The 18,931-nt window shown below is 58.4% G+C and overlaps 2 protein-coding genes across 2 annotated transcripts in view; one reads left to right on the top strand and one right to left on the bottom strand.

The window, feature by feature from the left end:
- Nucleotides 1-1,539: 1,539 nt before the first annotated feature.
- Nucleotides 1,540-18,385, bottom strand: ANKRD52 (ankyrin repeat domain 52). The gene is made up of 28 exons (XM_056119940.1): nt 18,251-18,385; nt 17,832-17,915; nt 17,390-17,468; nt 17,146-17,216; nt 15,784-15,984; nt 15,484-15,571; nt 15,164-15,306; nt 14,349-14,561; nt 13,943-14,021; nt 13,331-13,445; nt 13,120-13,202; nt 12,905-13,022; nt 10,709-10,777; nt 10,091-10,231; nt 9,924-10,004; nt 7,051-7,162; nt 6,751-6,822; nt 6,315-6,516; nt 5,870-5,957; nt 5,672-5,789; nt 4,022-4,241; nt 3,634-3,721; nt 3,443-3,526; nt 3,214-3,359; nt 2,786-2,868; nt 2,555-2,637; nt 2,333-2,424; nt 1,540-1,915 (listed from the first exon to the last, which is right to left on the bottom strand). The coding sequence occupies exons 1-28, from the start codon at nt 18,275-18,277 to the stop codon at nt 1,665-1,667; spliced, it is 3,231 nt and encodes a 1,076-aa protein (XP_055975915.1). The 5' UTR covers nt 18,278-18,385; the 3' UTR covers nt 1,540-1,664.
- COQ10A (coenzyme Q10A) overlaps nt 18,276-18,931 on the top strand; it is a 20,116-nt gene continuing 19,460 nt past the window's right edge. Inside the window, exon 1 of the mRNA XM_056119978.1 lies at nt 18,276-18,769. Coding sequence (XP_055975953.1) covers nt 18,276-18,769 — 494 coding nt within the window. The remainder of the gene's footprint in view (nt 18,770-18,931) is intronic.

Here is an 18,931-nt window from a genome sequence, read left to right as displayed (position 1 = left end):
GACAGGCCAGGCTTCGGGTCGGGGCATGAGGTACGGTGAAGGGACCAACTGGGGCGGGGAGGGGCTCCCTCTGCCCCCCGCGGCAAGGGTGGCGAGACTTGCAGGGTACCCAACTGAAAAGTGGGGGCAGGAGAGCAGGGTGGGGGGGTGCCCCAGGATGGGGACCCTGTACTGTGTAAACGAAGCCTGTCCAGTTCTCCGGGGACAATACTGATGGCAGCCAAACTGGGCGTGGGCGCACTGTGGGCTGGGGGGGGGCGTGACCTAGATTCAAGTTCTGTGTCTTGGCCCCTGGCTGAGGTATCAGTGTGAGGATGGGGGCAGGGAGGGGTGCGCCGTGCGGGTCGACTGTCCAGGGGTGCTGAGCTGGGAGATGTGTGGACAGACAGGGGTGTCTGCAGGGACAGGGGCCAAATTCAATGCTACATTGAGAGAGAAAACTGCCCCTCCTCACTCCAGCCCAGTTTGGCTTTCGGGGTGGGGCTGGCTGGGAAGGAAGGTGGGCGCAAGGCCCAGCGCCCGTGGTCGCTCCCTCGATCAGAGTCAGCCTCATACCGGAGGGGAGTCTGCCAGCCCCTCCCACCATCTTTGGCTTCAGATCAGGAGTGACTGGGGGGCTGGGGGAGAAGGGGGTTGGGGCAAGGACTCTGGGACATAAGGAAGGTGGGGGCTGGGGGGACGTAAGAGAGAGGGGGGCGCAGAAGGAAGACCGCGGTCCTGCCCTCCACATACATGCAAACACATGCCTGAAACACATAGGACATACTAGTGCTGTGATTTGAAATGGGTAGGAAATCAATTTGCTTCTTCCCCTAAAGGGATAAAATGCTCACTTAAAAATTCATGACAAGCCTCGAAAGTTCAGGGAGGAGAGCCAGGGAGGGAAGGGCCACAGGCTCTGCCCTCCGAAAAGAAGCTAAAAGAAGCAAGGTTAAAGTGCGTGGCGGGGTCCGGGCCGGGAGGGGGAGGGGCGGGGGCTGGGGGGGGCAGGCTGTGGGGGCAGAACCAGCCCTTGATTTGCATATGAGGAGCCAGGGGAGAGTGCAGGATGGGGCCCAGGTACAGTAGTTGCTGCTTCAAGTGTTTTGCATTTGAACTTGAGGGGCGATGGGGGACAGAAGTTGGGGGGGAAAGTTCCAGGCCCCAGTGCTAAATACCCTCCCCCCTCATCCTCTAGCTGCCCCGGAAGGGGGAGGGGGGACACCCCCAGAGTGCTCACACAGTACCGGAAATTAAGGCTTCTCACTGCTGCGTGGATGGAGGGGCCGGCGAGCAGGGAGGCAGTGATGGGGATGACAGAGGAGGGGGTCTGCCTGGCAGGAGGGCAGGGGGCAGCGGGCCACAGAGGAGGGTCTGGCAGCAGAAAGGGGGAACCGAGAGACGGTAACAGAGGGGAGCCAGGCATTTAGCAATCATTCTGGGACACTCGGCAGAGGGGCTGCCCTGGGGGTACCGAGGGCCTGGGCTGCTCCCTGTCCGCCCCAGACCCCTGCCAGGATGGTGTGCAATGGGCGAGCGGCTGCTAGCACCCCAGAGCTTCCGTTCACCCCCTCCGCCCCCGCCCCACACCCAGCCGTGTTCTCCTTTAAAGTGCCCTAAATGTATAGACTTCTTCTAAATAAATATAAGATATCAAGCCACCGGCGGGGGAGGGACGCGAGGGGCTACTCGGAGTAGCAGCCGTCTAGGCCAATGGCGCCGTGCCGCTCCTGGCTGTAGGGGCAGGAGGCCCCGTGCGGCAGGGCCCCGCAGCCACCCACCGTCTTGGCGGCGGCGATGCTGCAGTTTTTGAGCAGGCTGAAGCTGAAAGGACTGACGGCGTCCTTGGGTGGGAAAGGCTTCATGGTGGAGAGGATCAAGGCCAGGCAGTCTGCCACGTCTTTGTTGGGGGCGCAGGCCAGTGCTGGGGTGTGACCTGCGGGCCAAAGGCGGACAACTGAGGTCCAGGGTCCCGCCTCCCGGGCCCCCATCCCTCGCCGGGGCCCCCTCCCCCACCGCCCCCAAGTCTCTTCTCTGTGGAGGGGGTCAAGGCCTTGGGCGAGCACCCCAAGGCGGGGAGGGAGTACTCAGAATTCCAGGGCTCTGCAGGGAGGCACGGGGGGCAGGCAGGGGGCCACGGGGCTGAGGTGTGGGAGGTCTTCTGGAAGACCCTGCTGGCGCCCCCTAGTTCCGTCAGACCCCCTCAGAGACTGGCATACTGGTGGTGGGTCCCTGCTCTGAAGCGTCCCCTTGGGAAGAAAACCCAGTTGATAGCAAGGTTAAGAAGTCACCTCCTCGAGAGTGTCCCCGACCCCAAACCCGGGAGAGGCGGGGGGCTCTGCACCCCACCCACCTTCTTCATCCACAGCCAGCACAGTGGCGCCCCGACTCAGCAGGGCCTGCACCACAGAGGCCAGACCGTTCCGGGCAGCAATGTGGAGTGGCCTGGACAGGACGGGGAGGGAGGGAAGAGGCACGTGAGCCGGAGTGCGCGCGCGCGGCAGTGGTGGCAGGGGGAGGGGGCGTCCTTCACCCACCTGCCTCCCCCCGCCGGAGCCCCTGCCCCGACACTCACATCTGCAGCGCACTGTTGGTGGCATTGATAAGGCCAAGGTCTTGGGTTTCTGCCAGGATCATGAGGGCACATTTCTCATGGCCCTGAGGGAGAGGAACAGAGCGCAGACTTGGGGCAGGGGGCACGGGGCGTTACAAGCCACCGGTGAGAGGGGCAAGCATGGGGGGAGGGGAGGCAAACCCAACAGGGCGCCTCACCCCTGCGGCCCTCCCCCGCTCTCCCTGCCCTTACCTTGCTACACGCCAAGTGGAGGGCAGTGTTCTTGTTCTCGTCCAGCACGGTCAGGTCTGCCTTCCCCCGGTACAGCAGAAACTCTACAAGGCAACAACAGGACACACACGACTGAGGCCTCCACACCGCCCCATCCGCAGTGGAGACATTCCCAAAGGCAAGCTCCTGCTTCCTGGACCCCACTCCCATCCTTTCTGGGGTGGTGTTTGGAGTCACCCCCAGAGGTGCCCAGGGCTTACTCCCGGCTCTGCACTCCGGGATCACTCCTGGCACAGGGCTTGGGGGATCCTACGGGGTGCTGGGATGGAATGTGGGTTGACCGCCAGCCAGGCAAGCATCGTCTCCGCTGGACTACGGTTCTGGCCCCCACTCCCATCTTTCGAAAGCCCACGAGGTGCTCCCCTCGCTCCCACGCAGCCCCTCCGTACCCACAGCAGCTGTCTGCCCATTCTCCGCCGCCGTCATGAGTGCCGTGCGGCCGGTGTGGTCGGTGGCGTTCACCTCAGCTTGATGCTGCAGCAGCACCCGGAGCCCAGAGACATTGTCCGCAAAGGCAGCGGCGTGAAGAGGGGTCCTGCGGGGAGGTGAGGGAGTGTGAGGCTGGGCGCGACACGAGTGGTCACCTGAGGCGACCGGGGACCCCGCCTCCATACTCACCGTCCTTTGGCATCACGGCTGTTCACAATCTTGGCACCCAGAGCTCCCAGCAGCATCTCTGTGGTGCTGTCCTGGTTATTAATTCTGGGGGAACAGGCAGAGTGGGCAGGTGGGACAAGGGAAAAGGGAGCCCAGTCCCAGGTTCCCAAGACAGACCCTTGCAAAGGGCAGAGGCAATGGCGGGAACTTACACTGCACAGTGCAAAGGAGTGAAGGGGTTTCCTTCCAGGTATGAAAATGGGCTGTGTTCAAGTAACAACTCCAGACAATCTTCGTGTCCTGGGACAAAGGAGATGTATGGCAGAGGGCAGGATCAGCCAGCGTCCCCGCCGCTATCCTGTCCCCTCTCTCATTAATATTTTTGGGTCAGACCCGCTGGTGCTGGGTGTCTATAGGCGCTAGGTCAGCAAGCAGGGCCTCCCGCATGCCAACCAGGCACTCAGACCATCCCCGATGGCCCCTGTCCCGTCTTCTGGTCCATCCCACCCCTTGATCCAGTTCAACCCGCCGTCAGCCCACTGTCCCTGGTCTCTGACCCTGTCTGCCCCCCTTGTCCCCCTCCCGTCCCCAGCCCTGTACCAGTGTAGGAGGCCCAGTGCATGGGCGAGTATCCACTGTAGTCCACCCCCGCGTCCAGGGGGTCTGTGGACAGGGCAGCCTGCAGCAGGGTCCGCAGCACTGCGGTGTGGCCACACGCGGAGGCCAAGTGGATGGGCGTGCGGCCCTTGAAGTCTCGGCACAGCACAAACGCGTCATGGTCCAGCAGGGCAGCCAGGCAGTCCTCACAGCCAGTCACTGCCTGCGGGGCATGGACGTGGGTACATGTGGGGAGGATTCAGGCCCTGGCCACTGGCCAGTCAGGAGGCCGACCCAGGCTCAAGAACCACTTCCGGAGCCAAGCAGGAGGCTGGGGCCCCAAGTTCCATTCCAGCCTCACCTAGACCCCGGTACCACCAGAACTGAGCCTCGAATCCTGAACCAGGAGGAGCCCCCCAAGTAAGAGTGGGTGGCCCCAAAACTGAAACAAAAGAACCATTTCTGAAGCTAGGGAGATAGCACAGCATGTGGGCACTTGCCTTGCAAGCGGCCAACCCGGGTTCAATACCCAACATCCCATATGGCTCCCCAATAGCCACTGGGAGTGTCTCTGAGTGCAGAGTTAGGAGTAAGCCCGGAGCACAGGCGGATGTGGTCCAAAAAACAGCAACAAGGGCTGGAGCGATAGTACAGCGAGTAGGGCATTTGCCTTGTGCACGGCCGACCTATGTTCAATCCCCAGCATCCCATATGGTCCCCCCAAAACTGCTGGGAGTAATTCCTGAGTACAGAGCCAGGAATAACCCCTAAGCATTGCTGGGTGTGACCCCAAAAGCAATAATAATAATAATAATAATAAACCAGCAACAGAAAGAACCACTTTCAGGGCTCCTATCCTTGTCTAAGCAGCTTCTTCCTTCAGTGTCTCTAAGCCCAAAGATAAACAGGAGGAAGAGAATCAGCTTTGGAGCGGGAGATGAAACGAGGGAAAAGTACGGATCCAAAACTCCACGGTTGGGGTTGGAGCAATCGTACTGCAGGTAGGGCATTTTTCTTGTACGCAGCCAACCAGGGTTCAATCCCCATCATCTCTTATGGTCCCCTGAGCAATGTCAGGAGTGATTCCTGAGTGCAGAGCCAGGAGTAACCCCAGAGCATGGCTGGGTGTGGCCCAGAAACAAAAACAAAAGAAATACCATAGTGGGAGGCAGGGCAGAGACTTAGTACAAGGTGCAGCTGACCCAGGTTCAATCCCCAGCACTACAAATGGTCCCCTAAGGACCACTGAGAGTGACTCTGAGCACAGAGATGACGAGACTAAGTCCTGAGCGCCACCCACATGCCAGTAAGGCCTGACTGCCTCACCCACATGCACACACATCCCAGATTCCAGTGTGATCCCAAACCAAAAACAAGCCAACAAACCCAAATCCCAAGGGAGGAGGCAGGTTTCGGGCAGAAAACCAGAGGATGGGGGCAGGGGCCCTGGTCACATGGCCCAGCGGGACAAGGCCATCAGAAAACCCTGGGGCCGAGTCTGGCAGCCCACATGCCAGGCAACCTGCGCTGGCTCATGCGTGCACAGGGCCCCAAGCACCCTACTGCCGAGCCACAGCCCCAGTTCCGACAGCCTGCTGCCCCATGGCTACTGGGCTCTGCATGGCCAGTCTGTGACTGCGCCTGTGTACTCACCCCCCGGTGCAGGGCAGTGCGACCCCGAAGGTCAGCAGCATCAGCTGTGGATCCTTTCTCTAGCAGCAGGTGTACACAGTCCGCGTGACCGTTCATGATGGCCAGCATCAGCGGGGTCCTACAGAGCGGCAGGCGCACAGGTGAGGGCCTGGCTGGGAAGGGAAGCCCCACACCCACCCGAGCCCAGCCCCCACTCACTGGCCGTAGACATCCACGACGTCTGTGATGTCAGCTCGCTCCCCGCTGTCAATCAGCAAGTGCAGGGAATCAGTGTGGCCAGAGGCAGCTGTGAGAGGATGGGCACAGTCAGGAGGAAGGGGGCGGAGCCAGGAGGGGAGCAATCTTGGGCAGATGTGGGCAGGGAGGAATCCCGGGGACAGGAACTCCAAGTCAGGACTGCGAAGCACGGGCTCTGCGTGAAGGACTGGGTTTGATCCCCAGTACCACAGGGTCCCCCCCACAACCAGCACTGCTGGGAGCAACCCCTGAGCACCGCCAGGTGTCCAGGTGTCGGCCTGGCACAAAACCCAAGTCCATCCTCCTCACCCCACTGCGATTCAGGAGAGACTGGGGAGGGGGAGGGGCGTCACGCTCTCAAGGGCCTGGTTTGGCCAAGGAGGGGCTGTCCCCAAGGTGCACACACCAGCAGCATGCAGGGGTGTCCACTTGCGCTTGCGCTCCTTGATGAGGGCAGAGGCGCCGTGAGCCGTCAGCACCTCCACACAGTCCGTGGAGCCTCGCTCAGTGGCCAGGAAGAGCGCGGTGCGGCCCTTGTGGTCCCTCACGTCCAGATTCACCAGCGTCTCGGCCAGTGTCTTCAGGGCTTCACAGTGACCGTTGTAGGCCTGGAGGGGTACAGGCCACCCACCCAGTTGTAACACTGCCCTCTCACCTCTGCCCCTGGGTGACTCCAGCCCACAGTCCCCCGACTCAGCCCCACCAAGCTCCTCGAACGCCTCAGCAGCCCAAGCCCTGCCTGAGGCACCCGTGCCTACCACATCCCCACGGGCCTGGGCACAAGGAAGGGCCGCTGAAACAGGAAGGGTCGGGAGGGCGAGAGGAAAGGAAGTAGGACTCACAGCTAAGTGCAAAGGGCTGACTGGAATGGTACTTTCCACATCCTCCAGGCAGTTAAAGGACATTTCTAAGAGCTGCAATGGGGCGGGACAACAGGCGCTACGGTTTGTGCACGCCTACGCATCCCCCGGCCGTCCCTCTCTCTCCCACAGTTGACGCACAAAGTCCCCCCCCCATATCTAGAAACCGCATCAGCTTCACCCACCCTTGGCCAGGGAACTCACCGTTACAGAGACAGGCGGTGGCCCGCTGGCCGGCCAGCCAGCTCATCCCCCTCAACACAGGCCAGAGCCCAGACCTACCAGTTCGAGGTTCTGTCTGTTGCCATAGGCGGCTGCATAGTGCACTGCTGTGTAGCCCTGCCGGTCCCGCAGGGAGGGGTCTGCACCGTTATCCAGTAAGAACTCCAGACAGCTAGGGGGCAGAGGCAGACTGTGAGGCAGGGACAGGCCCAGCCCAGAGGGGGCAGCTGCCTGGGCGGCAGAGAGGGGCAGGGGAGTCCCACGGGAGTGCATCCACTGTGCTGGGGAGACTCACTCCCACCTCTCACAGGTCGGCCTGAGCCACTCGGGCAGATTCTCACACTTTCCTTCCCTTCCTATTTGTGGTACCTGGAGAGCTTCTCTTTTGTTGTTACTTTTTATTTTGTTTTATTTTTTGGCCACACCCAGTGATGCCCAAAGCTTACTCCTGGCTCTGTGCTCAGAGATCACTCCTGGCAGTATTCAGGGGACCACATGGGATGTCAGGGATTGAAACCGGCTGGCCACCTGCAAGGCAAGCACCCTGTGGGCCCCCTCCTCCTGCACCACCTCTCTGGGCCCTTACCTGGAGAGCTTTACAAAATTCCTAATAAAGGGCAAAATTTCAAAATTTCAAAATTCCTAATCATCAGGGGTAGCCCCCAAATGAAATAAAATTTCTAATGTGTCCTAATAGTCCCAATCACACAGTTGACAGATGGACCTCAAAAACACTGGTCATCGGAACAATCTCTAAAGGTGGGACCTGGCTTGAATACTTTTAACCAAGTGACTCAGGGGCTGCAGCCAACTTGGAGAAGCACTGAACTCTAGAACATTCTCACCTTGGTATACCTAGGGTATACCAAGAAGACCACAGAAGAAAAATTGAGTAGACAAGGGGCCATGGCAAGAGACTAGGGGCCATGAGAAGAAACCAAGGTTGGCATGGGCCCACTGGGGAGAAGGTGGAAAAACGCAACTCTAGAGGACCTGGAGTACAAAAGCATCTCTGGGGGCAGAGCGATAGCACGGCGGGTAGGGCACTTGCCTTGCACGGAGTCCACCTGGTTCGATCCCCAGCATCCCAGATGGTCCCCTGACCACTGCCAAGAATAATTCCTGAGCTCAGAGCCCCAAGTAACCTGAGCACAGCCAGGCACGGCCCAAAAACAAACAAACAAACAAGCAAGCCCCAAATCAACTCCCAACACCTCTACCATCTCCAGGCTGCCACCCTGTCTCACAGACGTTCTCAGGCCATGTCACGGCTCACCCCAAATTCAGTCCCAGCACCCTCCATTCGGTGTGGCCTTCCCAAACCTTTCCGGTTAGGGGTTTCTCCCCCATATTCCCTCAGCACCCTTGCAAAGTGTAGGGATCCACTAAACCAATATTTTCCACTTAAGATGTTTCAAGCATTGTTCTAAGCAATTTCTGTGTATTAAATCACTGAATCAATGGCAATGATCCTGCAATACCTGCAGGTGAGTCTTGAATTTTAAGAATTTTTTTTTTCTCTTTTTGGGACACACCCGGCAATGCACAGGGGGTACACCTGGCTCTGCACTCAGGAATTACTCCTGGCAGTGCTCAGGGGACCATCTGGGATGCTGGGAATCGAACCCGGGTTGGCCGCATGCAAGGCAAACGCCCTACTCATTGTGCTACTGCACCAGTCCCTTAAGAATTTTTTGTGTGTGTGTGGGGGGGGTGGGGACTGGAGAGATAGCACAGCGGGTAGGGCATTTGCCTTGCATGCGGCTGACCCTGGTTCAATTCCCAGCATCCCAAAGGGTCCCCGGAGCACCACCAGAAGTAATTCCTGAGTGCATGAGCCAGGAATAACCCCTGTGCATCGCCAGGTGTGACCAGAAAAGCAAAAAAAAGAATTTTTTTTTTTAATTAGTGATGGGAATCAAACTTAGGGTCACAGGCATGCAAGATTCCTGCTCTACCACTGAGCCCCATCCCGGCCTGAGTGTGCTTTTGAGGGCTGAAAAAACAGTACAGGGATTACGGCACTTGCCCTGCATAAGGCCAACTCTGGTTTGATCCCAGGTACCACATACCATACACCAAGCTCTGGTAGGAGCAAGAACCAGGAGTAAGTCCTGAGTACTTCTGGGTCTGTTTCCCTCCCTCCCCTCCAACCCCCACACACAAAGTGCGTTTAGGGGGCCAGAGGGATATTATCACAGGTAATGTATGTCTTGTATGCAGCCAACCCTGGTTCAATCCTTAGGACCCCATACGATCCCCTGGAATGACCCCTGAGTACAGAGTACAGAGCAGGAGCAAGGCCTGAGCACTGTGAGATATGACAAGAAGAAAGCAAACCCATGAACAGAAAGAAGTTTGTATTCAGAAAATGAACTCTGTGGGACCAAAGCGATGATGGTACTGTAAGTGGGGCATTTTCCTTGCAAGTGGCCAAACCAGGTTTGAGTTCTGACATCCCATATGGTCCCCTGAGCACCACCAGGAGTAATTCCTGAGTGCAATGCCAGGAATAACCCCTGAGTACCACCATGTGTGGCCCACAAAGAAACAAAATAGAATTTGGAGGGACTGGAGAAACGGTGCAGCGGGCAGGGCACCTGCTTTGCACCCAACTGACCTGGGTTTGATTCTGGCATCCCATATGGTTCCCAGAGCAGCCCAGAAGTGATTCCTGATGGCACAGCCAGGAGTAACCCCTGAGCACTGTCATGTGTGGCCCCCAAACAACAAACAAACAAACAAACAAAACTTGGAGGTGCTGGGAAGATGCCTGTGGGTCACACTTTTTTTTTTTTTTTGTGGGTCACACTTTTGTCTTTAGCATGGAGCCTACTCCAGGGCTGGGCACTAAGTGCCCCAAAGTTCTAGAAGTTGCCTGGGGGTGGGACTTGGCAGGGTCAGGGTGGAGAATAACAGGCCCAGGCACTCACAAGAAGGCCTCCTTCCTGCGGGACTCCTTCAGAGGCTCATCCTCGTCAGCGTCGTGGCTGGAAGATGAGTGAGGTTCCGCTCTGTGGGGGCGAGAATGGAGAGTCAGCGTGAGGCCCGAGGGGGGTTGTGGGGAGGGCAGGGCTGAGGGCCGCAGTGGGAGCCTCACCTCCTGTAAGTGTCTGAGGCAGCAGCGTAGTGGAGGGGGGAGCAGCCTTTACAGTCCGCCTCGTTGACGCCCGCCCCGGCGGTCACCAGTGTGACGGCACACTGGTAGCTGCCATTGGCGGCTGCATAGTGCAGGGGCGTCCTGGGGAGAAGAGGAGGAGGAGGGGTAAGGACCAGAGATGAGAGAGAGCTCGACAGGCGGGGCATTTGCCTTGCATGCGGCCAACCCGAGTTTGATCCCCGGCACCCCACGGGGTCCCCTGAGCACTGCCAGGAGTGACTCCTGAATGCAGAGCCAGGGGAAACCCCTGAGCATTGCAGGGTGTGGTACAAAAACAAACAAACAGAAGATCAGAGACAAAGCCACATGCAGTACCCCTGGGGTCCCCCCCAATAAAAAAACTGTTCTGGGGGCTGCGGAGACAGCTCAAGGTTTAGTGCACAGGCTCCGCTAGCAGGAGGCTTGGTTCCTGGCAGCACCTGTTGCCCCTCCCAGCGCCCTGAAGAGAAACCCCCAAGCAACACACTGGGAGAAGTCATGAGCACCACCAGCTCAGAGCCCGGCTCCCTGCAGACTTCCCCGGGTGCCTCCCAGCGCCCCCCACACCTCTATACAGACCTTCCAAATTTGTCTCTCCGCCTCAAGTCAGCTCCACTGCTCAACAGCAGGTTTAGACATTCAACATTCCTACAAAGGAGCATGGAGTTAGTTAAGAGAGTCTCGGGCCTGGAAGGCGGTCCAAAGGACTGCGGCTCACGGTCCCTAAACATCAGGAGGGAGTGAGCCCCAAACACTGGGTTATGGCTCCAAACTGATGCAAACAAAAAGCAGGACTCTCAACGGAGGGAGTGAGGCCCACTGGGTATCTGCTCAGTCCCGGTCATCTCATTCATACTCGGTGACACAGCAGAATGCTGTCCAGCTCTTTGTTTGTTTGGGGGGGCCACACCCCACAGTTCTCAGGGTTTACTCCTGGCTCTGAACTCAGGAATCATTCCTGGCAGGGCTCAATGGCTGCTGGAGATTGCACTGAGTCTGCTGCGTGCAAGGCAGTATCCTGCTTACTGTACTATCAATTCAACCACTGGTCAGTTTTTAAATTTCATTTTTGCCTTTTGCATAACATCAGGAGGTGGGGGGGAGGGGTGTGCATTCGTTGCCAGGAATTGTATCCCGGGCTTTGGCATCTACATTCTAGTCCACAGAGCTCTCTCCAGATCTTAAAACTGCTTATCTTTTCCCTTTCTTTCTTTTCTTTTCTTTTTTTTTAATTTTGTTTTTGGGTGGTGCTCAGCACTTACTCCTGGCTTTGCACTTAGGAATCACTCCTGGTGGGGCTCAAGGGACCATATAGGGGCCAGGAATTGACCCCGGGTCAGCAGCATAAGAGGCAAGTGATTTAGGCGCTGCAGTACATCTATCTACATTATATTACACTGTAGCAATATATAGCTTTGCCCCACCCCCTAAGCAGTTTTGAAACAAACTGTAGAATTCTGTGTTTACCTTTCTTTTTTTTTTTTCCCTTTTGGGTCACACCCAACGATGCTCAGGGGTTATTCCTGGCTCTGCACTCAGGAATTACTCCTGGCAGTGCTTGGGGGACCATATGGGATGCCGGGGATCGAACCCAGGTCGGCCGCGTGCAAGGCAAACGCCCTATCCACTGTGCTATCACTCTGGCCCCCTGTGTTTACCTTTCTTGATCTGCTCAAGAACAGGAATTCTTTGGGGAAAGAAAACATGTCACTAGAGGGTGGGAGAGAAACTGTACATAGTGCAGGAAAAGTGAGGACTAGTGAAGGAATTGGTGTTGAAACATTGTATGCCTGGCACTCAATCATGAATAACTTTGTAACATTGTGATTAAACATTTAAAAGAAAAAAGAATCAATGACAGCTTAGGGAAGACCAGGAAGATAGTTCAGCAAGTAAGATGTCTGCCTTGCTGTGTGGCCAATCTGAGTTTGAGCCCAGAGACTTATACGGCCCCTCAATTCCTCTAGGAGTGACTCCTGAGCACAGAGACTGGAGTACTTGCTGAACACCATCAGGTATGGCCACAAAAATAAAATGAAAAACTGAAGAAGGGCTAAGGAGACAGCTCAGAGGGTCAGAGTGCGTGCCTTGCAGGGGCGAGGTCCTGAGTCCCATCTGCAGCTTGGCAGGGCTCCCCTCTAGGGCTGCTTGGGAGCGTCCCCCAAAAGAGAGTCTAAAACGTCAAGAATCGGGGCCAGAGAAATAGTACAGAGGGCAGGGTGCTTGCCTGTCCAATTCCCAGCATCCATATGGTCCCCTAAGCACCTCCAGGTGTGACTCCTGACGTGGGGAGTGATAATACAGCAGGTAAGGCATTTGCCCTGAACATGGCCAACCTGGGTTCGATCCCTGGCATCCTATGTGGTCCCCCAAGCACCACCAGAAGCAACTCCTGAGTGCAGAGCCACTGCTGCATGTGGCCCAAAAAGCAAAACAAAACTCAAGAATCTTTGTACGAAACACAATTTACAACATTCTGGGCGCCTTTATTTCTTCCCTCCTTTGTCTATGTTCAGAATGCTAGATATTTCTGAACTTCGATAACAGTAATAACAGCATTATTTTCTTTTTAAGCAGGGGAGGAGTGACGGGGCGTGGCTCAGTGGTAAAACACACGCCTTGCATGCGTGAGGCCCTGGGTTTCATCCCTAGCACACAGGCAAAAAGGCAAAGACCACCAGGGTGTTGGGAAGCCCTCCGCCCCGGTGCCAGATGGCCCTTCGGCTGTGACCGCTCTCACGACTGCCCCTCAGGCTAGGCAGGGTGGGGACTCACCCTCCAGAAGCAGCAGCATGAAGACAGGTGCGGCCAAGGTTGTCGGGGGTATTGATGTCGAACCCAGCTGAGAGCACGTGCTCGTTGCTGAGTGAAGACACGATGCTGTACAGCTGACCTGCGGGAGGACAGGGGTGAGGGGGATGCCGAGCTAAGTGGCCACACCCTGGCCTCCCAGGGCCCGGCCCACCACCCTGCACCTGCTCCACGCCTACCTGAGGAAAGAAGCTTGCGACAACAGTCAGAGAATCCAAAGAGGACAGCTAAGTGCAGGGGGAACATGTCGTGGATGCCGCGCCTGGGGGACAGGGAGGGCCTTGGGTCAGGGGTCGTGAAGAGACCAGCTGGGGGTGAGGCGCCCTCTCACAGAGTTGCCCCGCGGGGGCAGACCGGCTCTCCGTGTTGGGGGCGAGCGGACTGACTCACCGGGCGGTATCCGCGCCATTGGTCATGAGGGTGCTGATGAGCAGCTCGTGTCCGTAGCGTGCAGCCACGTGCAGTGGCGTGTTCCCAAATTTGTCGGCACAATCGATCTCGCTGCCTGGGGGGACGGCAGGGGGCACACACGCAAACTCAAGCGGAGCCCTCACCTCAGCCCACTCACCCGAGTTAGTCATAGCTGATGCTTATGACACGCCAGAGCCGGACCAAGTGTCCGCCATGATTTCTCTTGCTTGGGAAGGACACCCCCAGGTGGGCAGGGCAGGGGGCGCCATGCAGAGATCCCGATGCCCACGATTAGGGAATCGGTTGGAAGGTGGACCAGGGCCAGAGTGACAGTACATCAGGTAGGGTGTTTGCCTAGCTCGCGGCCGACCTGGGTTCAATCCCCGGCATCCCATATGGTTCCCCAAGCACCGCCAGGAGTAATTCCTGAGCACAGAGCCAGAAACAACCCCTGAGCATTGTTGGGTGTGACCCAAAAAGCAAAAAAAAAAAAAAAAAAGAAGCTGGACTAAGGAAGGAAAGGGGTTCAGGGGCTCAAGGATAGTTTGCTGGGGTTGGGGAGTGAGTACGCGATGACTCCCAAATTCGTACCATTCTGTATGAGGATCTGGGAGCGGGTGAAACGGCCATGGATGGCAGCCATATGCAGAGGACTTTTTCCTTCCTTGCTCTGCGGAAACAAGGCATTTTATGTTTGTCTGTTTGTTTTCCAGTGTAGGACATGGACAATGCCCAGTAGCCCGTTCCAAAGGACCCACCCTGAGGACAGAGGGCTTGTGTGGACATCTCCATTCACATGCTCCTGGATCCCTGGCCAGGTCTAATCCAGGGCTTTTAACTGTTTTACAGTGGCTGCTGAAAACCACTGGTCCAATAAACCCAGGAGAAAAGTAGACAGTTCCCAGGGAATTGATTATTCAGACGGGAAGACCAGTCAGGACTGCCCAGCCCAGGTCCTCTCCCCGTCCATCGGTCTCGGTCTCATCCCTCCATGCACCTGGTAGTTGACATCTGCCCCGTTATTGACCAGGAGCTCCAAGCAAAGTGCGCCGTTGGTGGAGACTGCCGCCACATGCAGTGGCGTGAAGCCCTTGTCGTTCGGCTGGTTGACGTTGGCTCCGGCATTCACCAGCTCAATAGCCACAGCATCCTGGCCCAGGTAGCAGGCGATGTGCAAAGCTGTGTTTCCAAAAGCATTGGGCTCATCGATCTGGATTTCCAGGGGCAAGAGTAAGGGGGGTATCAGTTTGAGCAAAGCAGAAACCGTCACGAGAACCCAGACAACTTAGAGAACCCCTGAAATCCGATGACTGTCTGAGTCTCCTCAGTTTCAGCTTCCTGATCTGAAAGTCTCAAGGCACGACTGTTTTGTTTGGAGGCCAAAGCTGGCATTGCTCAGGAACTACTTCCGGAAGAGCTCGGGCGACCAAATGAGATGCTGGGGATTAAACCTAGGTCCGCCACGTGCAAGGCAAGCCCCCTACCTACTATACTATCTTGCTCCAGACCCCTCTCTGAGGGCACTATTCTTTTTTTTTTTTTTGCTTTTTTTTTTGGGGGGGGGTCACACCCGGCAATGCACAGGGATTACTCCTGGCCCTTCGCTCAGGAATTACTCCTGGCGGGGCTCAGGTGACCATATGGGATGCTGGGAATCAAACCCGGGTCGGCCGCATGCAAAGCAAATGCCCTACCCGCTGTGCTATCGCTCCAGCCCCTCTGAGGGCACTATTAACAAGAAAAATCCCTCCGGGCCTTCTCACCTCGGGCTCCTGACCTCAAGCCCCCGCCTTTAGCCCCCAGAGCCCTGACCTCAGCCCCCATCCGGAGCAGGTACTTCACCACTTCAATCTGGCCACTGGCAGCAGCGGTGTGGAGCAGCCCATAGCCCTTGCGGTCCTTGCAGCCGAGGTCTGCTCCCCGCGCCACCAGCAGCTTCAGAACCTCCAAATGCCCTGTGAGAGGAAGAGGGAGAGAGGGAGAGAGAGGCAATTAGAGACAGAGAGAGAAGAGACATTTCCAAGGAAGGGGAGGGTCACCAGTCAGTTTCTGCAACCCTCTGCTCTCTCTCCAAAGGTGGCAAATCGTCACCCGGCCTGTGGGAGTCCCGCCGGCCCCAAAGCCTCGCTCACCTAGGAACGCTGCCCAGTGCAGAGGCTGCCGGTCCTTCTTGTCGCAGACATTCAGGCTGGCTCCTTTGTTGAGAAGCAGGTTCACCGTCTGCATTGGGATAGGAGAGACACCGGCTCAGAGCCAGACCCACGCTCCCACGGCTTCCGCAGGGCCCTCCCTCTAGCCTGACCGCGCACTGGATGCTGGAGCCCAGCGCTTGTGGGACCATTCAGGCTGCCTCTCCTGGGGCCTGACAACTGAGGAGCCAGGCAGGGGGACCCATCAAGGACAGAGGGAGGGGGGCGCCGGAGGGTCCTCACCTCGAGATGCCCACTGTGGACTGCATGGTGCAAGGCACTGCGTCCGCTCCTGTCAGCCACGTTGAGGCTGCTCAGCAGGGGTGCCAGCGCCTCAGCGCACTTGGTGGCCCGGTTGGCAGCGGCCACATGCAGCGGTGTCTGCCACAGCTTGTCTCGGGCATTGACATCTGCTGAGTGTGCCAGCAGCAGCCCCAGCACCTTCTGTTGAGGGGCGAAGGAAATGGAGAGACCTTAGCCAGGGAGTGGGAGTGACACCAGCTAGGGCGTTAGAAGCGGGAGGGACAGGTGGGCACAGCACATGCGGCCCCACCTCCCCTGCTCACCTTCCCAACACACCTGGCCTTCTAATAACTACTGGATCTTTTTGGAGTTTCAAAGAGATCCACTGCTTTTTTTTTTTTTTGGCATCACATCCAGCAATGCACAGGGGTTATTCCTGGCTCATGCACTCAGGAATTACTCCTGGCGGTGCTCAAGGGACCATATGGGATGCTGGGAATCGAACCTGGGTTGGCTGCACACAAGGCAAACAAACACCCTACCTGCTGCGCTATAATTCCAGCCCCTTCACTGCCTTCTTGAGGAAAGCCTAGGCCCCTGCCTTTTCCCTCCTGTGATCATTACCCAAGCCATTACCCTCAAACATCTCTCTTCCCTACTACTCTGAGAAAAAAAAAAAAGAATTACCAGGGATAGGATCACAGCAAAGCCCTTGCCTTGCATGTGTGAGGCTGTGGGCTTGAATCCCTAGATACACACACACACACACACACACACACACACACACTCCAGCTCCACAAATGCCTTAACATGCTCCTTGAGCCCTTCAAAAGGCAGCAGTCATTCCCATGGCCTCGATGAACAAGATACTGACTGCTCTCCAAATCCAGGCTCCAGGCCTCTCCTCGTCACCACCTTCCCAACTGGCCAAGAGAAGGTCTCCTTTACCGCTCCTCATAGCAGAGAGGCCCAATGACTGAGGCATCTCTGACCTTTAGGCTGTCAACCTGATGCTTCACGAGGCGCAGGGAGGCACCAGACCAGCACCCCCATCCTCCTTAGCAACAAGAGAAACCTTAGAGCCCAGCAGGGGATTAGGCGCCAAGGTGGCCCCCCAGGGAGGAATGAGTCCCCTCGCAGTCTGCCAGCCCAGTGTTAAGCTCTCTCCCCTGCGTCAAGGCAGCTGGCAACACTCGGCCCCCCTCACTAGCCAATTCTGGGGGCTGGCTGAGGTCTGGCCAACTCCCTTCTGGGAAGACACCAGCACGTCGGGCACGGGACGGAGGCTGTCCAGGCCAGCACCTCTACCCTCAACGTATCACCTCCTTGGGAGGTTTGTGAAAGGAGAGGGGACACCTGTACCTCATTTCGGGAGGCAGCAGCACGATGAAGAGGGGTCAGCCACAGTGTGTCCTTAGCGTTGACATTAGCACCTGTGGGGATAGAGGGGTACAGAAGAGAGCCAGTCATCTGGCCTGTATCGCGCGAGGCCTCGCCTGGAACAAATGCTGGAGAACAATACTTGGGTATTGGGGGAAGAAAAAAGAGGGGCTCCTCCCCTTGGGTCCCTCCCCGGGAGACACACCTTCCCACTCCCCACTTTCACCTGACATCAGTAGCAACTGGAGGATGGGGACATCGCCTACGTAGGCAGCAGCATGCAGTGGGGTTCGCCTCTCTTGGTCCTGGGAAGACAGAAAAGGGGGGGTCCCCAGCCCAAGTCTTAGCACGCCAGACTTTCCCCCCACAGTCTCCACCCCATGGGTTCTGGAGCCAATCTAAGGTCAAAGCCAGCACGCAGGGAGGAGGGGGACCCGGGTCAGAGCCACTGGACTGGCCAGGCAGTCTCCTGCTTCCCGGAGGGGTGGGGGCGCTGCAGACACCCACAGTTCAGAAGCGAGCCCCGTTTCTGGGCATCCTCGCTCCGGGCCCCACCGACGTGTGCTGGGCGCGCGACCGGCCGGAGCGCACAGCCTCATCCCCGGGGTGCCCGGGCGGGCCGGGAGGGGTCGGACACCGGCTCGCCATCCTCGGGGCTTCCGACTCACCAGCACGTTGATGTTCTCCTTCTGCGAGAGCAGGGATCGTACTTCCTCCACATCTCGGCTAAAGATGGCCTGGACCAGGGGCGGCTGCAGGGAGAACCGGCGTTCAGGCAGCGGGCCGGGGCCGAAGCGGAACCGGAGCGAGAACGGGCGGGGGGGGGAGGGTGACACCAGATTTGGGGGGAGCGTCACGGAAGGGGCTCCGCTCCGGGGTCCGGGTCGCAGGGGGGTCGCCGCGGGTCGCCGGGCCCCCCCTTCCCCCAAGGACACGGGTTCGGGGGCTGAGGGGAGCGCGGCGTGGGGCGGGGCGGGAGCTGCGGGAGACCCGGGCTCGGGCCCAGGCTAGGCCGCACATCCCCGGGCTCGCGTGGCGGCGGCGCCGGGACCTGGAAGGAGGAAGCCGGCCGGGCCGGGCGGCTGACCTGGTCTGTGATGCTGAGGATCCCCATGGCCCGGCCCGGGCTCCGTCCGCATCGAGCTCCCGGCGGCAGCGGCGGCGGCTCCACCGGGGACACGGGGCGGCCCAGGCGGCGGCTGCGGCGGCGGCTGCGGGGAAAGCGCGGCCCCGCCTACCGGGGGGCGGGCGAGCGGGAGCCCGCAGCGCTCCCTGGCGGCCGCCCGGGGCCCGGCGCTGCCCTGCGGCCCGCCCGGGGCTCCGCCGCGCCGCGCGCGCCGCCGCCCCGCCACCCGCGACCCGCTGCGCGTTGCCCGCGGCTTCCGTCCGGGGCCCCGCGGGGCGCTGCGACCCGCTCCCGGGGGTCGGGGGACTGGATCGTGCGCGCTTCTCGATCTCAGCCGTCGGCTCCGCGGACAGCCCCCGGGGTCACGAGCCCCCAGACGCCCAAGACTTGGGAAAGAGGGTCGGGGGGTGGCGTGGCGTCAGATCGGGGGATTTCCTGTCGCAAATCGTCCCAGGCGGGGCAAAGGCGCCAGTCCCCACCGTGGGCTATGTGTGACCACACTTGAGTTGGGCAGAAAACATCCAGTAAAAAAAGTGCTGGAATAGCATACATATGTATTACATGTATGAGGCCTGAACCCCAGGGACAGAGACAGACAGAGAGAGAAATTTGTTGTCTCTATAACTATAGGTCTGTAGAGAC

The sequence above is a fragment of the Sorex fumeus genome, unplaced genomic scaffold, assembly GCF_029834395.1.
Source record: "Sorex fumeus unplaced genomic scaffold, SorFum_2.1 ptg000042l, whole genome shotgun sequence".
Taxonomy (NCBI): Eukaryota; Metazoa; Chordata; class Mammalia; order Eulipotyphla; family Soricidae; genus Sorex; species Sorex fumeus.
This window is presented reverse-complemented; position numbering and strand designations above follow the sequence as displayed.

Bases quoted from the DNA above. Each gene is read 5' to 3' on its own strand.
- ANKRD52 (XM_056119940.1), bottom strand. From the start codon at position 18,277: ATGGGGATCCTCAGCATCACAGACCAG. The intron at 13,203-13,330 runs GTGAGTCAGTCC...CCTGTCCCCCAG, and splicing joins AATGGCGCGGATACCGCCCG to GCGCGGCATCCACGACATGT. The intron at 5,958-6,314 runs GTGTGTGCACCT...ATCCTCTCACAG, and splicing joins GACACCCCTGCATGCTGCTG to CTGCCTCTGGCCACACTGAT.